Source organism: Paroedura picta, chromosome 4, assembly GCF_049243985.1.
Source record: "Paroedura picta isolate Pp20150507F chromosome 4, Ppicta_v3.0, whole genome shotgun sequence".
Classification (NCBI taxonomy): domain Eukaryota; kingdom Metazoa; phylum Chordata; class Lepidosauria; order Squamata; family Gekkonidae; genus Paroedura; species Paroedura picta.
In genome coordinates this window covers 81,505,182-81,527,262 of record NC_135372.1, presented here as the reverse complement: position 1 = coordinate 81,527,262, position 22,081 = coordinate 81,505,182, and the positions used below count along the sequence as shown (strand labels likewise).

Genomic DNA, 22,081 nt, shown 5'->3' with positions numbered 1-22,081 from the left:
TCAGGTCAGGTGTTGCTAGCACTGTTGCCATTATTGCATGGAGAGCTGATGAAGGAGGGACAGCATCCAGGGCAATGAGCTGGGAACCTCGCCCCCTCTCCGGGTGTGCCCCTCCCTTGCTTCCATGTTTACACAGAAGTTAGTCACACAGTGACTTATCAAAATTATCTTGTCGGTTTGGTCCTACCTCAGACCCATCCTTGGTGAATTCTTTTCTGCAGATGTGAGCCATTATTCCAGCAGCAAGGGCATCCCCCAATACATTGATCATGGTTCGGAACCTGTCCCTGTCAAACAAAGCAGTAACATGCAGAGGTTTGTTTTCGTGCAATCTAATATCATATATGCTTATTCAGAAGTGAACAATCAATACGAATTAAGTGTTGTCAAGTCATAATCAACTGGCTCCCTGCATGAGGTTTTCAAGGCAAGAGAAGAGCAGAAGTGGTTTGTGATTGCCTTCCTCTCCATACTAACCCTGGCTGTCCTTGGTGGTCACCCATCCAAGAAGTTGTGACCACAGTTCCTTTCAATGCAGTTGGGCTTCCTGTTTCCCACTGCTATCAGAGGTTTGGCAATTGGTGTCACATTGAGTCTAAAGGTGGTGGCCTTGATTGTGGAATTTTCTTTCCTGCACGTTGATACCGTCTTTGTTAGTATTCTGGCAAATATAGATTTGTTTAAGAGGGTTTTAAAATTTAATATAATTAATTTTTCTCCCTATTTTAATTCTGCTGATGTTAACCGGATTCCCTATTTTAACCTTAAGTAGATAATTTGGCTCCTTGTTTTGATTCCCTAGTAACTTTATTCAGTTTTATTCTGCTTAGGGGTTTTGTTTTGGTTTTTTAAGATTATTACATATTAGTTTTTTGTGACTGGTATTTTTTATTAATGCTACTTGTAAGATGTTTTGGCTAACTTTGCTAGACAAAAACAATATGAATATTTAAAGAAATAGCCACATTCATTCTGGAGACCCACTAATCCAACCCAGCTCTCCAACTGGCCACGTGCTTCTGGTCTCCTGATTTCATTTTGCTGGCAACCAGCAACTTCACGGGTTCATCTGGAGCTAATTGTATGACGTGTGAAATCCAGCAAAATTTTAGGGGATTTGAAAATAAAGGAAGAATCTTCTTATTCTACCAGTCCAGAAATATTAAGAATATTTTGCAAATAATAAAGGAAGCAAATCTTGAGCCAAGTATTAAAAATAAAACTGGAACATACTGTAAAGACAAAAACAGGAGAACAAGGAAGGGAAATGTACTTTATATAGGCCATTTTTTTAAAAGAAATATTCGCATGGGGAGCCATTAAGCATGTCCAGATGCAGAGTAGAAAACACAACATTTTCATTCCAGTTGGAAAAGAAACAGACTGCGGACATTTGCTGCTGATGGATAGAGAGGCAAGGACTGCATAGACTGAAGGAAAGGAATGAATTGCTGGAAGATAAACATCTGTATGTTTGAAAATACTATGAAGTTGTGTTTCTCTCCATCTCTCCATTGCTGTCACATTAGCTTTTAGTAACAATTAATTTTCTCTCATGACCCCTTTTCCTTTATGCATAGCCTGCTAAAATCTGTTTCATTCTGACTTCTCAGTTTTTCAGAAGATGACATAGAAAAGGGAAACATTTGCAAAATGCAGTTTTTAAGCTGATTTCAAGAACATAAAAAATTGAGGGGAAAGGGCAGATGTATTAGATGGAACTACTTTTAGTACTATATTTGAAGCTAAATCAAGTTCATCTTGGCAATGCAACATTAAATCTGAAATTCATCATGTGATTTCCTCATTTTTCCAGTGCAAACAAGCACATCTGAAAAGTCAATCACATTGGTTAATATATTGACGTGGGTCATAAAGCTGAAATCCAGGAACATCCAGATGTTTGGCTTAGAAAAGCAAGTGAGGGTCCAAGAGCAGCATTGTCCAGATTTTAGCTTTTTATCTTAATAGAGAATGAAGTTGAGTTGAACCCAAAAGGTTTTCATATGCTGTTAAGTGTGTGTGGATGTATATGAATAAAGATAAACTTCCCATTATGAATTTCAAAGCTAATTAAGAATAACAGCAATTTGCCGTAACATTAGATGTTTTAAAGTACTTTTCTTTAAAGTATAGCATAAGTAAGCAGCTTTAGATATTGTTACAGATTGGTAAAAGGTGTCACTTTTGATTGGTGGAAGAATCTATGCAGAGTATGTATTGTGTAAGTACACAGCACTTACCATACAGTCATTTATATACATTTACTTTCTTATTAGTCAGTCAGTCAGTCAGTTAGGTGCAAAGTTGTGTCCGACCCATCATGACCCCATGGATAATGATCCTCCAGGCCTTCTTGTTCTCTACCAATCCCCCGAGTCCATTTCAGCTTGCATACTTTCTTTATAGTTTTCCCCAAATATGAATATTACGTATAGTTAGATATTAAATAGTTGTTTTTTCAAAAGATTTGAAAAGTATGTGATATCAGTTAAAAGGTACAGAGCAATAACAATTATTTAAGGTAAGAGTTCACACTAATTAACTGACAGTAATATCTATATACAATATCCACCTGGAGAGTAAAGTAAAGGATGTTAATAAGAGCTGGCCTTCTGAGCCTTTCTGGTACTGGCTAGATATCAGGAAATGTTTTCTTTTCACAGTCAGAGTAGTTCAGCAATTGATGTCCTAAGAAGGTGGTAAGCTCCTCCTCATTGGTGGTCTTTAAAAGCAATGGCTGAACAGATACTTATAATGGATTCTTTTAGGCCAGGGGTACCCAAATTGTGGCTCTCCAGGCGTCCTTGGACTACAATTATCAGGAGCCCTTGCCAGCATAGTGCCAGTAGGAACTCATGGTAATTGTAGTCCACACACATCTGAAGAGCCACAGTTTGGCCACCCCTGTTTTAAGCTGATTCTGCACTGAGCAGGATCGCCTGTTTGATCCCTTCCAATTCTATAATGATATGATCTATATTATCTGCCTCCTTTTATTACCTATCACTGTACACGGCAAAAAAGAAAAAAAATCAGATGTGGTGAGGTGGAATACATTTACCCAAATTATCTACTTGCTTGTTTACTGCACTTCTGCTTTATCTCACACAAGGACTAGATCAGGAGCACAGGTAGATGATGCTTAGTTGGAGCCTATAGATTGGATTCAAGATTTTTATTCCATAGGAACCTGGAACGTCAGATCCATGAATCAAGGCAAGCTGGACGTGGTTAAAGAAGAAATGAGAAGACTGAACATCGACATTTTAGGAATCAGTGAACTAAAATGGACAGGAATGGGTGAATTTAATTCAGATGACCATCAGGTATACTACTGTGGACAAGAATCTCGCAGAAGAAATGGAGTAGCCTTCATAATCAATAAGAGAGTAGGAAAAGCAGTCTTGGGATACAATCCCCAAAATGACAGAATGATCTCAGTTCGAATCCAAGGCAAACCATTCAACATCACAGTGATCCAGGTCTATGCCCCAACCACTGCTGCTGAAGAGGATGAAGTTGATCAGTTCTATGAAGCCCTACAACACCTTCTAGAAGCAACGCCAAAAAATGATGTGCTTATCATCATGGGGCATTGGAATGCTAAAGTAGGAAGCCAAAAGATAACTGGGATAACAGGCAAGTTTGGCCTTGGAGTACAAAATGAAGCAGGGCACAGGCTGGTAGAATTTTGTCAAGAGAATACAATGGTCATAGCAAACACTCTTTTCCAACAACCCAAGAGACGACTCTACACATGGACATCACCAGACGGTCAACACAGAAATCAGATTGACTATGTACTCTGCAGCCAAAGATGGAAAAGTTCTATACAGGCAATAAAAACAAGACCAGGAGCTGATTGTGGTTCAGATCATGAGCTTCTTGTTGCAAAATTTAGGCTTAAATTGAAGAAAGTAGGGAAAAGCACTAGGCCACTCAGGTACGAACTAAATCATATCCCCGACGAATATACAGTAGAGGTGACAAATAGATTTAAGGAATTAGATCTGATAGACAGAGTGCCTGAAGAACTATGGACGGAGGTTCGCGACATTGTACAAGAGGTAGCAACTAAAACCATCCCAAAGAAAAAGAAATGCAAGAAATCAAAATGGCTGTCTGAGGAAGCTTTACAAATAGCTAAGGAGAGAAGGGAAGTGAAAGGCAAGGGAGAAAGAGAAAGATACACCCAATTGAATGCAGAATTCCAGAGAAAAGCTAGAAGAGATAAGAATGCCTTCTTAAATGAACAGTGCAAACAAATAGAAGAAAACAATAGAATGGGGAGGACCAGAGATCTTTTCAAGAAAATTGGAGATATGAAGAGAACGTTTCATGCAAAGATGGGTATGATAAGGGACCAAAATGGTAGGGACCTCACAGAAGCAGAAGAGATTAAGCAAAGGTGGCAAAATTATACAGAAGAACTATACAAGAGCAAGCTTAACATCCCTGATGACCACAGTGGGGTAGTTACTGACCTGGAGCCAGACATCCTGGAATGTGAAGTCAAATGGGCCTTAGGAAGTCTGAGCAACAATAAAGCTAGTGGTGGTGACAGCATTCCAGTTGAACTATTCAAAATCTTAAAGGACGATGCAGTAAAAGTGCTACACTCAATATGCCAGCAAATTTGGAAAACTCAGCAATGGCCACAGGATTGGAAAAGGTCAGTTTACATTCCAATCCCAAAGAAGGGCAATGCCAAAGAATGTTCAAACTACCGCACCATTGCACTCATTTCTCATGCTAGCAAAGTTATGCTCAAAATCCTACAAGCTAGGCTCCAGCAATATGTGGACTGAGAACTTCCAGAAGTACAGGCAGGATTTCGAAGAGGTAGAGGAACTAGAGATCAAATTGCCAACATACGCTGGATCATGGAAAAAGCTAGGGAGTTCCAGAAGAACATCTACTTCTGCTTCATTGACTATGCTAAAGCCTTTGATTGTGTGGAGCACAACAAATTGTGGCAAGTTCTTAAAGAGATGGGAATACCAGAGCATCTTATTTGTCTCTTGAGAAATTTATATGCAGGTCAAGAAGCAACAGTGAGAACTGAACATGGAATCACGGATTGGTTCAAAATTGAGAAAGGAGTTCGGCAAGGCTGTATACTGTCGCCTTGCCTATTTAACTTGTATGCGGAGCACATCATGAGAAAGGCGGGATTAGAGGAGTCACAAATTGGGATCAAGATTGCAGGGAGAAATATCAACAACCTCAGATATGCAGACGATACCACTCTAATGGCAGAAAGTGAAGAGGAACTAAAGAGCCTGTTGATGCAGGTGAAGGAGGAGAGTGCAAAAGTTGGCTTGAAACTCAACATCAAGAAAGCAAAGATCATGGCAGCCGGCCCTCTCAATTCCTGGCAAATAGATGGGGAAGAAATGGAGATAGTGACAGATTTCATTTTCCTCGGCTCCAAGATCACTGCAGATGGGGACTGCAGCAAAGAAATTAAAAGACGCTTGCTCCTAGGGAGGAAAGCTATGGCAAATCTAGACAGCATCCTAAAAAGCAGAGACATCACCCTACCAACAAAAGTGCGTTTAGTCAAAGCTATGGTATTCCCAGTTGCAATGTATGGCTGCGAAAGTTGGACCATAAGGAAGGCCGAGCGTCAAAGAATTGAGGCTTTTGAACTCTGGTGCTGGAGAAGACTCTTGCGAGTCCCTTGGACTGCAAGGCGAACAAACCGGTCAGTCCTAGAGGAGATCAGCCCTGACTGCTCTTTAGAAGGCCAGATCCTGAAGATGAAACTCAAATACTTTGGCCACCTCATGAGAAGGAAGGACTCCCTGGAGAAGAGCCTAATGCTGGGAGTGATCGAGGGCAAAAGAAGAAGGGGACGACAGAGAATGAGGTGGATGGATGGAGTCACTGAAGCAGTAGGTGCAAACTTAAAAGGACTCCAGGGAATGGTAGAGGACAGGAAGGCCTGGAGGATCATTGTCCATGGGGTCGCGATGGGTCGGACACGACTTCGCACATAACAACAACATAGATTGGATTCAGGCTATCATTTCCTTCACTAGAATGAAACTTTTAAACTTCACCTTGCCACTGCAACTCACCGATCATCATGAAATGCTCCTCTTGGGGGACTGGGGGAATCTGAGGAATGGCATGAGGATGGTGTACAGCAGGAAGGGGTATCAATGGAAATTGCCAGTTTAGGCTGGATTCAACCGTATGTTGTTGTCATTTCTATTATTATTTTGTCATCATTGTACATGCTACTTCATTCAACAGCAGAAACAAAACAATTACAAACTCCTGCCTCAACTAACTTGTAATTGTAGCACTGAAACTTGGTAGGAGGCAATTGTGACAGAACTGGGTGTAATGGTGGTAGATTTATATCTTCAAATGCTGCTTGTTGCTGAATAGGTGCTGTTGACAGAGAGTGATTTCAACCAGAAAAGTTGGAGCAGGCTAAATTTCCCTTGACCTACCACTTCTGTTTCCCACAGTTACTACACTCAGTCACATTTCTCCTGCATTTTCAACACACTGGAAAATGGCTTGTTACGTTAATTACTCCTTTTCTCTTTCCAGCCACAGCAACTTTTCATGCTGATAATTTATAACAAAACAAAATAAGAATGAATGATCTATTGTTACTTTGATTGCAATGAGAATAACTGTAATTAAAGCCCCCCAAATTGATAATTAAGAATCTGTTCAAGAATACAGCCAGGAGTCTGACTAGGATATACTCAATTCTGAAAATTAATAGGAAGCAATATAAAGCAAAGGAGAAACATTGTAACACACAGAAAGCCTGAGAACTTGAACAGCTTTTTACATAGCAAAACTGTGTGCCTGATTTTGTTATTGTATTTTTTTATCTCCACCGCTGTCTCCTTTTCAGAGACTATTTTAGTCTCTAAGGCTAGTGTACACCTTGTGGCATTGTTCCAGCAACATACGCAAATCTAGCACGCTATGGCAATGTACCAACCTGAGCCAATGTTCCACTAAGAGATGCAAAAATAACCAAATATTATAGTGCAGTAAACTTTTATGAGATACATGAAGAAATAGCATCATGGGACAGACTTGCCCAGCCAATATGCTTCGTTATCTGGTTTAAACAAGTTACAATGTGTACTGCTAATACAAAATGGATGCCAACCAACTACCTTTGAAAATTAGCATTTACTCAATAAGAGATACAAAGTAAGATTGAATAGGTTGGTTCATGTCTTGCACAGTAAGAAGGACAAGTGCTATTTTCATAATACCATTTGCCGGTGTATAAGACGACTGGGCGTATAAGACGACCCCCCAACATTTCCACTCAAAATACAGTACATACAGTACTATGGGCCACTATGGGCAGCTATGTCTATCTCAACTAAAATGCACCCGGCATTTAAGACAACCCCCCCACTTGGAGGCATGTTTTTCAGGGGGAAAAGTAGTCTTATACGCCCGCAAATACTGTAAATTAATTCTGGGTGAAGATTATTAGTAGCAGTAATTTTAAAACAGTACTTTTAATATGCAATGTCCTTTCCAATCTGTCTGTTATGGAGATTTCACCTTCATGTTCATAGCTGATAGGACTGCATTTAGAAGCAATATGCCTTTGTATTAAGAATCTGGGGATGAACAGTAGAAAATGTCTGTGTCATGATATGACTGGAACGGCTTGTACCACTAAGTTTCTTGATGCTTTATATATCTGTTCTTTATTTGTCAAAAAACACATGCATATTTAAAATGCAAAGGGCTGCATCAGAACAGAAGACTCCAGCAGTTCCCCACAACTCCAGCCTGCCCTTCTCCTTTTCTGGACTTATGGGTTTACTAGGAATAAAGCCCATTGTAGCGAAAATACAATGGGCGCTAGCAGGCGCTCCGCCTTTCCAGGGGGTGCGGGCAGGGGTCCCTGGAAGCGCCCCTGTACCCTGCGTGCGCGACGGGGCCACCGAGTGGGTAGAAAGGGAGAGGGGTGGCAAATGTGCCGCATCGGCTGCGGTGCACACTATGGCAGGGGTCCCGGGGGCAGAGCGAGGAAGAGGCGAGGGCAGCGTGAGGCAAGGAAGCTTACCTGTGAGAGTGGCCATTTTGGAGGGCGGGCGGTGGCTCAGCGGCGTCCTTGTCGTGGCGGCGGGCAGCAAGAGGAGGTGAGAAGGGAGGCCGTGGGCTCCTGCGGTGGTTCCTCGGTGGTCTCGTGATATCGGCGGTGAAGTTGGAGCGCGGGCGGCGGCTTGTCGGCGGATTCTTAGTATCTGCAGCCATTTTGGAGGCTCATCGTCGGCTCATCGTCGGCCTCTGTGTGTCGGTGGCAATGTTGGAGCGCGGGCAGCTGCTCGTCGGCGGGCTCGTTGTCTCCGCGGCCATGTTGGAGGGCTGGCCGCAGCGGCGGCAAACGTGTTGGAGAGGAGGGCTTAGGAGGTCAGGCCGTGGTGGTGGTGGCGGCGGCGGCGGCGGGGAAGGCCGGGGAAAGGCGGGCAAGCAGTGAGGCGCAAGTGGAGGGGGGGGAAGTGTGCGGGCGGCGGCAGCCGTGGATGGATGTTGGGGCTCAGGTGTGGCGGGCAGGGAGGGCGGTCCGGGGTGCGGGTGGGAAGGGTGTGGTCGGCGGCATCCGGTCAGGCGGACCACAATTGTGGTCCGTAGGCGGAGAAGGGCATTCGCTGGGCGGAGGGAAAGCGATTTTCCCCGAGCCCAGAGAAGTGGGGCGAGCCTCCTCCCTGACGGCCATCCGGGCAGGATGGTGGCTCAAGAGGACTGGAGTCTGTGGCACAGCGTTCGGGAGATGGGCCAAGTATAAAATAGGGAGGCGCGATGGCCCTGGAGTGCCACTCGGAGGAGCGAATCAGGAGCCGCTTCATGGCTCCTGATTCGCTCCTCCAAGTTTTTATCCCGGACAGAGCCCGCCCTAACTCCTCCCCAACAGCCCTTATTCTTTTATTCTTTTATTTAATCTGCTCCGCAGGAGCGGATTAAAGATTTTAAACCCCACAGACTGTGATCAAGGGAACATTTGGTGAAAAATAAACAAATGATACCAACCTTGGATACCTTCAAGTAAACGACATTGTCATGTTCATTTTGTTATAGACTGTCTCTATCACACTGTGCTCATGAGCCTTCTGGGGGCATTTAATTTTTAACTATGTCCTGAACTAGATGAAGTTGTGGCCTGAGTCAGACCCAAGCTGTGGAGTGGTGGGCTATGGCTTTCATGACCAAGCCTACTGCTCCCTCCTTCAACTCACGGTGTGCTGTAGGTGCCTATAAATTGAACTGTCCCATGATGATACAAACCATCTGGACTTAGAGATAAAAGGAAAGCCCAAGTCACTTCTAGTCACTTACAATGCCCAGTCAACAGCAATTATTAGAGTGATGTCATCTGTAGGCAGTCCCACTGATGTCAGGACGATGACCATGGTTACAAGACCAGCTTGTGGGATTCCAGCGGCACCTATACTGGCAGCTGTCGCTGTGATGCTTTTATAAAACAAGCAGAAAGACATTTAAGATTTCACAGAGAAGTCTGGAATTAAACAGATATGAATGCAGGAGAATTGGAGAACAAGTCTGTGCATTCTGGTTCCTAGCTCATACTGAGCTGCTTGTATGTATCTGCCATCACACACAGAATTCAGCTTTGAATTCATTCAAAATATTTGTGATGCATGCTGAATTTTATTAATTGGCCAGACTAGAAGATTTTATTTATTTATATATTATTGCACTTCTCTGGAGGCTCAGGAAGGATTAAAATTTTAAAGAAACATACAGATTTAAAAATCTAAAATTTAAAACTGATTTATCCAGCTCTGCATCCTTAAGAAGAAGAAAATAAAGAGGATGGGGGATGATGGCAAGAGATATTCCCCAAGTTGGAGATTGATTAGGTTAATTTGGAAAGGGAGGCCAGCAAAGTTTGCAGATGTTATTCTGAGGCCTCAACCATAGCTCTGTGGAAATGTTTAACTTTTGTTGCTGTTCCAAACCTCTCAGTGAGCCTTGTAGAGTAGACATCTGAGTAGATTGTTTTGCAGTTGTTGCAAAAGAGAATTCAGTTCCTGACTTCTTAAACAGACCTTTAGCACAGGTTGCATAACTTGTATCCACAAAGCTGAATTCAGTGCACTAGGCCTTTGTTCTGGTTTACCCAAGTTGGCTGCCAGATATGATTGTTGAGGTGCATTTGGTGGGCATTTGGGGAGGGAGACATAATATACTGGGCAGTATAGAACAAGACAAATAATTGCATCAAAACTAAGTGCAGAGATTTCCCTGCTTTTGGCAGTAAATCCTAGCATGCGTCAGAATTGAAAATGCACATTATAAATACATTCCCACATAAAGCTGATTTCTTCAGCTGTGGCAGAACAGCAACGTGACTGATCTACCAATAATATATCAGGGATTTATATGTTTCATTATTTGAGAGGGGGAAGGGAAATCTACCACAGCTTTTCTGGAAACCAACTGAATGAAACAGCTCTCCCCAGTCTGCCAGAACTTGTTGAATGCCAAGACTTAACCTGAAATTTGTGACATAAAACAAAGAGCATGCCTCAGAGCATCTGAAGAGTGTTTTCCTGTAATAGCCACAGATATCTGGCATTATGGGGAAATGCTTTCGAATTGGAGGTAGTGGTTTATGGGTTCATTTGGGAAAAGTTCATTCAGGATTCAAGACCAAACTAATGTAGAATAAAAAATATGTACGGCATAAAAGAAGATTCAAAACACCAAGAAGACAGTAGGGTTCGGTGCTTTGGCCGCCAAAGCAGCCATTTGTGCCCGAAGCAGCCAGTGCCAGGCCGTGGGGGGGAGGGGTGGCGCCGGTGCCGCTGCCTGCGGGCAATCGCCGGGTTCTGTGCCACCCCTCTCCTCCCCTTCCCTCCCCCTGCACCATGGCACTGGCTGCTTTGGGTGTGAATGGCATACACACACTGCTGTACCCTGCACAGTGGAACTGTTTCACTGCAGCTGCATTCCCTGGGGGGATGCAGAAAGCAGTGCACCAGCTTGCACTGCTGGAATGTGTCCCCAATGGAGATACAATAAACAGTGGAGCAAGCTGCTCCTCTGCAATGCTCCGGCAGCGGCCTGGCATAGCTGCCGCCATGTATCTATAAGAACTTTCCCTCCTTATAAGTAATTGTCCTTTCTTAAACTTAGTTAAAATACTAATTTCTGAACACATTTATTGATTTATTGAACACGTTTATTGATCATAGCTTAAAGTATGAGTCTCGTATGTCCAGTATTATAATGACAGAAAAACGTCCCACATTTATTGGATCAAATTGTTGTTTTTTTACCTGATAGTGATGATCTGACCAAAGTCCAGCTCATAATTATTAACTTGAGCAATGAAAATAGCTGCTACTGCTTCATAAAGGGCAGTTCCATCCATATTAATAGTGGCCCCCACCGGAAGCACAAATCTGGCAATCCTCCTATCCACATGGTTATTCTCTAACAAGCACTTGAAGGTTATAGGCAACGTAGCTGAGCTGCAAGAATAAAACACATTAAGAATAGGCAATTTAACAGGACTGTTAGGGTTGAGAAATCTGTATTGTTTTTAAAACAAATACCTGGGATATCCAAGATTCCAAAGAACCGTGTTCTCTGCAGGAGAATAATATCCTCCATAGAGTATTCTAGCATCTAGCATCCTGTCCTCAGGAATAAAAATAGGGTTGCCAGCTCCAGGCTAGGACATTCTTGGCAATTTGGGGAGAGGAGTTATGAACCCTGGGGAGGGCAAGGTTTCAGAAGGAGAGTGGCCTCAGCAAAATATAATGCCATAGAGTCAACTATTCAAAGTAGCCATTATCTCTAGGGGAACTGAGAGAGTAATAATTTCAGGAGGTCTCTAGATTCTACCTGGAATTTGGCAACCCTAAAGAAAACCCCTACACTCCTATTTTTTAAAACTTCTATGGAGGCCAATGGCACAATTGTTCCTGGCACACATCATCTCATGATGTGCCATGTTCACTCTGACCTCAAGATGACTATTATATCAGATTCTTGGAATATCTCCATCTTGCATTAACTGCATCCCTCATTACATACAACATTTCTCATAACAGCATGTTCTGCCTTGCATACTCTGGCTTAGTTTTGCAGACTACCTAGGTTGTTTCTTATGCAAGGAATCAGAATTTTGCTTAGTATGAAAAATATTAACTGCATCCCTTCCCCTTTAGGAAGAAAACTTCCCTTAGCACAGCAATTCTGATACAAGTTCCTCCAACACCACACCCCAACACACATCAGTTACTTTAACTTATTAAGAACTGGTTTATCAAGAATTATGTTCACTTATTAAGGACTGGTTTCACTTATTAAAAACTAATTTATCAAAAATTACTTATTAAGGACTTGTTTATCAAGAATTTCAAGATGTTTTCTATTATCATGTCTTGTGACTTCCTGCTAATTGGGAACCCAGACTGAAATGGATCTACATAATCAGATTATACAAGATGCTTAAACCTGACCCTTGAGTCCTCTCTAAAGTTATTAAAATCATGCCCTTAATGTGAATATTATGTAAAGCCCTTCTGTGTGTATTGTTTAACCAGAGAGGGTACATGTGGAATTTACAGATCTGTGATCCAAAAATAATTACCTGTTTATGTTAATTTCCCTACAGCTCAATGATGTCTAGTTTCTGTCTATTTTACCATAGCTGCTTTCACAACTAAATCAGCTGCCTTGTGCAATCAAACAGGGCAGCACTACTACTACCACTCCAGCCATAGAAACACAATTTATAATTCCAGCTGGGTATTAGGAAGTCATCCCGTGAAATATTATATGCTATAGTGTGGCTCTTTAGTGTAATTGCTTTAGTGTTTTTTGAATCACAAAGATATAATTGGAATAAGACATTTATCCTTTTATGCTGTATGTAATCTGGATTATAGAGTTAGTTTATAGAGGACCTCTTCTGATGTGAATGCAAGTTAGTATTTGCAGGAACATATTTAGGAACATATTTAGCATTAGACTAGCTAGTCATCAGAATCTTTTCAGACCTTCATTTCTATGATACAAACAGGAACATTAGTGTGGTCATATTGCACAGGATAGAATAATTCCATGGGATGGGGTACAAATCTTGTAGATCACCTTCTGCTATCTACCAACCGTGTAGGGAACCATTGCAGAGTGGGTACCATCCCAAGTAGTCCCAAGAAAGGTGGTCCCAGGAACATTGAGAAGTCAAGGAGAAGAACTAGCAGGATCAAGTCTTCCTATTCTTTCTTCCAAAGAAGTTTCCTCACAAGGGGAACAAGGTAGTTTCTGTACCAAAATCTCACTAGAAGCAGGATTAATAAACAGATGTCTTCCAGCACCTTGAAAACTAACTATATATTCCATCATAAGTGTTCCTGGAGGTTTCATTTCTTCAGATGCAGTGAGTGGATTCTCACTATATGGGAATAGATTTTATTAGTATTTAAGATGCCACAGGACTCTCTGTTTAGCTTTATTGCAGCAAACTAACATAGATAAATATCTGGCATGAGAAGCAGGACTGAAGAGGAACTTCCGGAAGTACTTTGAACAGCCACAATGCTTGCCCAAGACTAGTAAATTAGGTCTAGCCACCTTTAAAGGTGTAGGAACGGCATCTTCATGAAAGGTGGTGGTTTCTTGTATTACACTCTGATGAACACTTGTGGCAAGCAAAATGTGCTCTGGCCACAATCCTTGGGTGACATCAACAAACTCTTGAGATCAAAGAAGCTTCTGGGAGAGGACCTTCATTCAACACAGAATTCAAGTCAAAACAGATGTTGAGTACCTTGATCCCCAAATTATAATGGGTTCATTTAGCAACATATGAAAGATTAGCATCCATTTCAAATATTCTTCAATGTGAAGAATATAGAAGCATCATTAGTAGCATTTCTGCATTTTGTTCCACTTCCTTGTATTGATTTTACAGAGTCCCATCTACTCATCAATTGGTTCTGGTATGTTCTATTACTCAAGTGATTTATGTGTTACATCATTTGCATGATACCTGGATGATGTGGCCAAAGCAATAAGCAAGGCTTGAAGAATCCCTCTGATGAAGACAATTGGGTTCTTCTTGGTGATGAAGAAGTACATCATTGGCAGAATGAAAAGTCCATGAACTACCAGGCCACAAACCACTGTAATGGCATAAAAACCTAGCTTCTTCCCAATGGCTGAAGGATCATCCATTTCCAAGATCTTACCAGCAATAAGAAACACTATTCCGAAAGGAAAATACCTAAAAAAGAAAAATATATACTGCATGTAAAAGAGAACATAAAACTGAAAACGGTTAACAATTGTAAATTTAAAGAATGTCAGGACTATTTTATTATGTCAATAAAACAGTACATCTGCAATATAACAATGGCCAGCTCCAGAGGTTTGGGTGCACTGAAAATCTAATTTCAGCTATGGAGATAAGAAAAGTGGTGATTAACTCTTTCTTCTTGGGTCCTTTGTTGTGATCAAAATAAAGAACTCTTCCCTGTCACTAGTGGAGAAACAAATATAGGGAGCGTGTGTTGGGAAGCAGAGTATGATTCTGATAAAATAAAGCAGCCTGCAAGGAAAGAAGTAAGCAGATTCTTCTCTAGCATCACTGCGACAATCAGCTCTCATGGCTGTATTTCTGAAACCAGGTGATGGGTTTGTATATTGACTGTTGTTTCACCCCTCAATTTATTGTTTTTATTTAGGTATTATTTCAATTTCTATTCCACCGCTCCCGCACAAAGTGGGCCCCAAAGCAGTTAATAATAGTTGTTGTTGTTGTTGTTGTTATTATTATTGATGGGAATATTCATATTATAAGCTTCAGTCTCAGGGACAAATTCCATGTTTTATTTTCTTACATGTTCATTGGAAAAAAAATGCATCCACATTGGGACTGTTTTCAAGATGGGAACAGGAATTCTTTAATCCTTTACCTTTGAAAAAATTGCCCCACAGCTACTTTTAACTTTGCTGAAGAAAGCTTATTGATACTTGTATTTTTCCCCCAGTTGGGACACAACCAACTCAAAAATTGCTTTGTCATTGAGGAAATGGCCAGGGAGGAAAAGTTAAAGAGGCTTTTCTCTCGCTGACCTTTTCCACATTAGGAGATATACCTAGTTTTAACATTGCTTTGGATTTCGATTAGATGCTGTGAGTTGAAATTTGCTTCCCACATTTGGGCTTTCCTCCCCTCATTTTCCAGGCTGTAATTCACCATATACTCTCCACATTGTTGAAAGAAAGCATCCTCCCATGATGCTTTGCTCCCTTCCCCTCTTCTAAACGTTTTTTTAAAAAAATGGTACCTGCTTGCACCTTTCTTTTAATTGCACCCCTTCATTTCACCATTTCATGCCCCTGATCCCCTGCCCCCTACATCCCAGGTCCTTGAAAAGAAAAGGTTATCATGTTACAACACTGCTGCAATGTCATGCAGAAGACTATTTTGAAATAAGAACAGTGAAAGCAGCAAGGACTGTCTGGGTGACGGCTGCTGCAGGGGGCAATGACAGTGTGCTCCTGAGAAACCAGGCTGTGAGCAACAAGATGCCTGAGGTGAAGGCAGGTGCCACTTGTCTGCACTGCTGCCTCCAGCCTCTGATCTGCAAGGACAGCTGTGGTAGAGAAGAAGAGCCATGGCAGGGCTGGCAGGGGGAGTAGAGGAGGAGACTGGACTGACATATGCATGCACAGGTCCTGCTGCCTCCAGAAGTCAAGAAGCCCTCAAGAAGCCAAACCTGTCCAACCCGCCGCCAAGGCTCATATGCACAACAAACCTGCCCTTCATTGCCCGGAGGCTTGGGACACCAAAGGGCCGGAGCATTATGCACACAAACCTTGTCAGTGAGTTGGAAAGGCTTGGTTTCTCACATACATGATGTCTCAAGGCATCAGGAATTGCGCATACTGGGAGGAGGGTGGCTGGTCAGTCAGTCTAGCCTCCTCCATTCTTCCTGCCAGCCCCTGCCATGGCTCTTCTCTGATGTCATGGCCATCCTCATGTACAAGAGGCTGGAGGCAGCGGTGCAGGCAAGTGGCACCCATCTTCACCTCAGGTCCTTGCTGATTGCAACTTGGCTTCTCAGGAGCACACTGTCATTGCCTCCAGCATCAGCTGTCAACTGGGTGGTCCCTGCCGCTTTCACTATTCCAATTCTTTTTTAATCAGTCTTTTGCATTACGATGCATCGGCATTGTAATGTGGTAACCTTGTTTGTTTTTTTAAAACACACCTGGAGAGCAGGAGGGAGGAAGTGATTGAGGGCATAGAATGGTGAAATGAAGGGGTGCAATTAAAAGAAAGGTGCAAGCAAGCACCACTTGTTTCAAGCAGTCTCTGAATTATGCCCCCCAGATGCTCAGTAGATAGGAGCACTAGGGCACCTGTTCCTCGGGAAGGGGAGGAAGGGAGGGGAGAGGGACAATGGCGATGAGGAAAGGGGAATACCCAAACAACTCAAAATGATGGATGTGGGGGAAAAATTGCATGCATTTCCACATTGGGCAGCCCTATATTTGACCCTATTAGACCCCGCTTGAAAAGATGAAATCCGATTTTCTGGGGATTCCTTTGCTTGTGGGACAAGTGGGGGGCAATTTGGGTCTGCACCTGAAAGAGATTTTACTTTGGAAATGGACAAAAAAAATCAACCTTTAAAAAAATGCAAACCATAAAAAAATGCAAACCATATTGTTAATGTGGAAATAATCTCCCCCTGCCCAAACCCATAAAGCAGTCCCATATGGCTGCAATTGAAAACGAAAGAGAATTCAGAAGAAAGCAAAACATGTCATTCGACAAAGAAAAAATGAAATGGTTGTCACTCAGTTCACGCAGGTGATTTCAGAGCCCAGCAGCACTCTGACATGAAAGGATTCCAGAGCAGAGAAGTCAGTCATAAGGGTTTCATGAAGACAGGCAGGTTGAAAATTATGACCTAACAAGAAATGTATCAATGGCATCCAGAACTACTTGAGTTCCTCCAGCAAGATAATGCTGAAGAACATCTTTTTTTCCAAAGAGAATATATACTCCTGCTCATCTTACGATGAATATTATTTAGCTATCCTACTTCAGATCATGCCACTGAAACTTTTGGGTTTCAAGTTTCACTTCTCCCAACATACCATTTACTTACCACACAGCAACAGCCACTATCTTCATGACAGATTCGTTTAAGCACTGGCAAAAGCTCACCAAGGGAACGCCACTGCTACCCATTCTACCCAGCATTATTCCTGCAAACAAATAATATCTTTGTTCCATTTTACTTGCTTTCAGATCCATTTCCACAATTCACCACATTTCTTAACACAGAAAACTATTTTATGTATGTATGTATGTATGTATGTATGTATGTATGTATGTATGTATGTATGTATGTATGTATTTATTTATTTATTTATTTATAATTTTATTTATATAGCGCCATTCTCAGAAATTCTACTTTCCACTCATCACAAATCTGGCTCTGCATCACATCGCAACAGGTGACAAATTTTATCATTTGATTGAGAGTTAGGAATACATTAGATTCTTTAAAAAACAAACACCCTGAGCTAACTTGTCATGACAACCAAGTCTCTTAAAAATATGTACATAATCTTTTTACACCACCCAAATTGTTCCCCTGTACTTTTTAAAATGTAAAGATATACAGCCGTGTTGTACACCGCCCTGAGCAGCAAGGAAGAGTAGTATATAAACTGAATAATAAATAAATAATAAATCATAATAATAAGTAACATTTAAGATGGGATTTTACAGTGAATCCCAGCTGGCTTGAGGGGCCTTGTTGTTGGCCTTCCAGAGGAACTGGTTGGCCACTGTGTGAAACAGAATGCTGGACTAGATGGACCCTCACTGGTCTGATTGAGCAGAGCTCTTCTTATGTTCACATGATGGGAAAGAGCTGGGGCAATAATACTAAACATCTAGGAAATATGGGAGATGCATGTCTCCTAGGCAATAAAATGTCACATTTATTTTCTTTTGGTCTGTTCCTCATGACACCAGAAGCTAGATATTAAACAGATTCTGGAAGAAGGGTAGTTGAATAGTGTTGCCAAAAGAGCCCTGTCCGAGGAATTGAGGCCTATTGCATATTAGCAGGAAAAAAAGGGTAATTGTGGAATCTTTGTAGTCCTCAACCAGCCTGCATATATCTGGGAACATTGCTGAAAATTGGAGGAAACTGAGGCAGATATTTGAATGTCACCTACCCTTATCTGTGCTGAAGCAAAACCTGATACAATAACACCCATTCTGATGCACATGGTGGGAGAGGAAGCACTGAAGATTTATAATGATTTCCAATTAGCAGAAGGAGAGAAGCTAAAAGCTTTGTATAATAAAGACTACATTTAAGGACTACTCTATACCCAAAGCCTCACGTTATCTTTTAACGTTTTTTAAACGTTTAAACCTAATTTCCCCTTCTTTTGGTCCACTTTGAGTAACAAGCTAGAAGGGATGGGTCATTCAGAAAATTACAGATAATTTAATAGAACGTTACAAGTATGTCAAGTTCTCTGACACCTTAAAATGCTTATCAAGGTTATTTTAAATTCCTGCCTGATTTTTCAGTACACTGGAAATGCACGGCTACAACTCACAAAAAAATACCTCAAAAGTCTGTATGCTCTATACCTTTTGGGAGGTATCACTTTATGTAGATCCCATTCATCGCTTCAGGTTGTGAGGGGAATCAGTTGCAGTGTTCATACAATATAGGAGCACACTGATGGAGCTGATACTTAGATGGACATTGACTGCGACCAAGTTCCTGCAGCAATTAAAATTAATGCCAAAGTAATGTCCCAGCTCCTGTTTGGATGCCCCTTATGGGTTCCTGCCTTTAATAAATCTATTGTGGGTGTTCAATCTGCTTTCTATAGGCAAATTGCAGGGGTTCCCGATTGTGTCTCCTACCATGCCATTTGCGCAGAATTTGGCCAAATTAGGGTAGAGACAAGGGCCTGGATAGCTACTTTTAAATTTTCATAGAATCATAGAATCATAGAAATGGAAGGGGCCATACAGGCCATCTAGTCCAACCCCCTGCTCAATGCAGGACTAGCCCTAAGCATCCTAAAGCATCCAAGAAAAGTGTGTATCCAACCTTTGCTTGAAGACTTCCAGTGAGGGGGAGCTCACCACCTCCTTAGGCAGCCTATTCCACTGCTGAACTACTCTGACTGTGAAAAACTTTTTCCTGATATCTAGCCTATATCGTTGTACTTGAAGTTTAAACCCATTACTGCGTGTCCTCTCCTCTGCAGCCAGCAGAAACAGCATCCTGCCCTCCTCCAAGTGACAACCTTTCAAATACTTAAAGAGGGCTATCATGTCCCCTCTCAACCTCCTTTTCTCCAGGCTGAACATTCCCAAGTCCCTCAACCTATCTTCATAGGGCTTGGTCCCTTGGCCCCAGATCATCTTCGTCGCTCTCCTCTGTACCCTTTCAATTTTATCGACGTCCTTCTTGAAGTGAGGCCTCCAGAACTGCACACAGTACTACAGGTGTGGTCTGACCAGTGCCGTATACAATGGGACTATGACATCTTGCGATTTTGATGTGATGCCCCTGTTGATACAGCCCAAAATGGCATTTGCCTTTTTTACCACTGCATCACACTGCCTGCTCATGTTTAGTTTACAGTCCACAAGTACCCCAAGGTCTCGTTCACACACAGTGCTACCTAGAAGTGTATCCCCCATCCAGTAGGCATGCTTTTCATTTTTCTGACCCAGATGCAGAACTTTACACTTATCTTTATTAAATTGCATCTTGTTCTCATTTGCCCATTTTTCCATTGTGTTCAGATCTCGTTGAACTCTGTCTCTATCTTCCGGAGTATTTGCCAGTCCTCCCAATTTGGTGTCATCTGCAAACTTGATGAGTAGTCCCTCCACCCCCTCATCTAGATCATTAATAAATATGTTAAAAAGTACCGGGCCGAGCACCGAGCCCTGAGGTACCCTGCTACTCACCTCTCTCCAGTCTGATGAAACACCATTGACAACAACTCTTTGAGTGCGGTTCTCTAACCAATTCCCTATCCACCTAACTATCTGAAAATCCAGATTGCAGTCCTTCAACTTATCCATCAGAACATCATGGGGAACCTTGTCAAAAGCTTTACTAAAATCCAAGTAAATGACATCAACCGAATTTCCCCGATCCAGCAAACCTGTTACTTGGTCAAAAAAGGAAACCAGGTTGGTCTGGCAGGACCTGTTGGAGACAAATCCATGCTGACTTCCTTGGATCACCAAATTGTCCTCCAGATGTTTGCAGATCGTTCCCTTTAATATCTGCTCCATTATCTTCCCCACAACAGAGGTCAGACTCACTGGTCTGTAGTTTCCCGGGTCATCCTTCCTCCCTTTTTTGAAGATCGGAATAACATTTGCTCTCTTCCAGTCCTCCGGGACATCTCCAGTCCTTAAAGAGGTTCCGAAGATGATGGACAAGGGCTGTGCAAGTTCTCTGGAAAGTTCTTTGAGTACTCTCGGGTGCATTTCATCCGGACCAGGGGATTTGAACTCATCCAGTGCAGCTAAATGCCTCTCGACAACCTCTCTATCCATGTTAACCTGCCACCCAGACACTGTCCTTTGGCTATGGCCATCTCTAGATGTGCCTAAACACTTTGACCTGTGGGAAAAAACAGATGTAAAATAGGCACTAAGGCTTTCTGCTTTCTCTGCATCTTCCGTTAGAGTTTGTCCATCCGCACCCAACAGTGGGCCTATTGCCTCCTTCACTTACGTTTGCTTCTCACATAGCTGAAAAATCTTTTCTTGTTACAATGGGCTTCCCTGGCCAATCTTAGCTCACCTTCAGCTTTGGCCTTTCTTATGATTGATCTACAGTGCCTAGTAACCTGTAGGTACTCTTCTTTAGGGCTCTGTCCTTCCCTCCATTTCCTGAACATTTTCCTTTTCTTTCTTAGTTCCTCTTGAAGTTCTCTGTTCATCCAAATAGGCTTCTTAGAGCTCCTGCAGTGTTTTCGTCTTTCTGGGATAGTCATTGATTGAGCATGCAATAGCTCCTGTTTGAGTAGCGCCCACCCTTCACATGCTCCCTTCCCTTCCAGCATTGTCGTCCATGGTATGACACTCATCATGTCTCTGAGTTTATTAAAGTTTGCCCTACGAAAATCCAACATCCGCGTCTGGCTACAAGCTTCCTTGGCTCCCCATCTCAAAAGGAATTCTATGAGGACATGGTCACTTCCCCCTAGGGTCCCCACCTCCTTCACCTCATCCACCAACTCTTGCCTGTTGGTCAGTATTAAGTCCAGTATGGCTGAACCTCTTGTGGGTTCATCTACCATTTGATAAATGAAATTGTCAGCCAGGCAAGTCAGAAACTTGCATGACTGAGGACTCTTCGCAGAGTTTGTTTCCCAGCACACATCTGGGAAATTGAAGTCACCCATGATGACAAGGTCCTGCCGCTTGGATATTGTCTCAAGCTGCTCACAAAGTGCAGCATCCGCATCCTCTCATTGGTCAGGCGGTCGGTAGCAGACACCAACCACCACACTGTTTGTTTTCCCCTCGCTTATTTTCACCCAGATGCTTTCCACTGTAGATATGCTCTCCTTCACTAGAATTTTCTGACAGGTAAGCCCTTTCCTCACATACAGTGCCACTCCTCCACCTCTTCGATCTATTCTGTTTTTTCTGAACAGTTCATATCCATCCACCATTACATTCCAGTCATGAGAATCATTCCACCAAGTTTCTGTGATGCCTACTAGATCATACCTTTCCATCAGCATGAGAAGTTCCAGCTCTTCCTTTTTATTGCCCATGCTTCGGGCATTAGTATAAAGACATCTGAATCCTTTTACTTTTGGTTCCCTATGAGCTGGCCTTGCCGGTTGGGCTGCCTCCGATCGTTTTCCTTCCATACACTCCCTATGTTGATCGTCTCCTTCCCCTAGTGGCTTTAGTTTAAAGCTCTCCTGATGAATCTCCCCAGGTTCCTGCCAAACACATTCTTCCCCAGTTTCAATAAGTGCAGTCCATCAGGTGCTA

The 22,081-nt window shown here is 42.4% G+C and overlaps 1 protein-coding gene across 6 annotated transcripts in view; it reads right to left on the bottom strand.

Annotated features, from left to right (window-relative positions):
- SLC1A7 (solute carrier family 1 member 7) overlaps positions 1–22,081 on the bottom strand; it is a 78,550-nt gene that overhangs the window by 4,255 nt on the left and 52,214 nt on the right. For all 6 annotated transcript variants that reach the window (XM_077333697.1, XM_077333693.1, XM_077333695.1 and 3 more), the window contains 5 exons: positions 17,169–17,268; positions 14,036–14,269; positions 11,310–11,504; positions 9,343–9,477; positions 188–287 (listed from right to left, as the gene is read on the bottom strand). In XM_077333697.1, the coding sequence (XP_077189812.1) occupies positions 188–287; positions 9,343–9,477; positions 11,310–11,504; positions 14,036–14,269; positions 17,169–17,268 (764 nt within the window). The remainder of the gene's footprint in view (positions 1–187; positions 288–9,342; positions 9,478–11,309; positions 11,505–14,035; positions 14,270–17,168; positions 17,269–22,081) is intronic.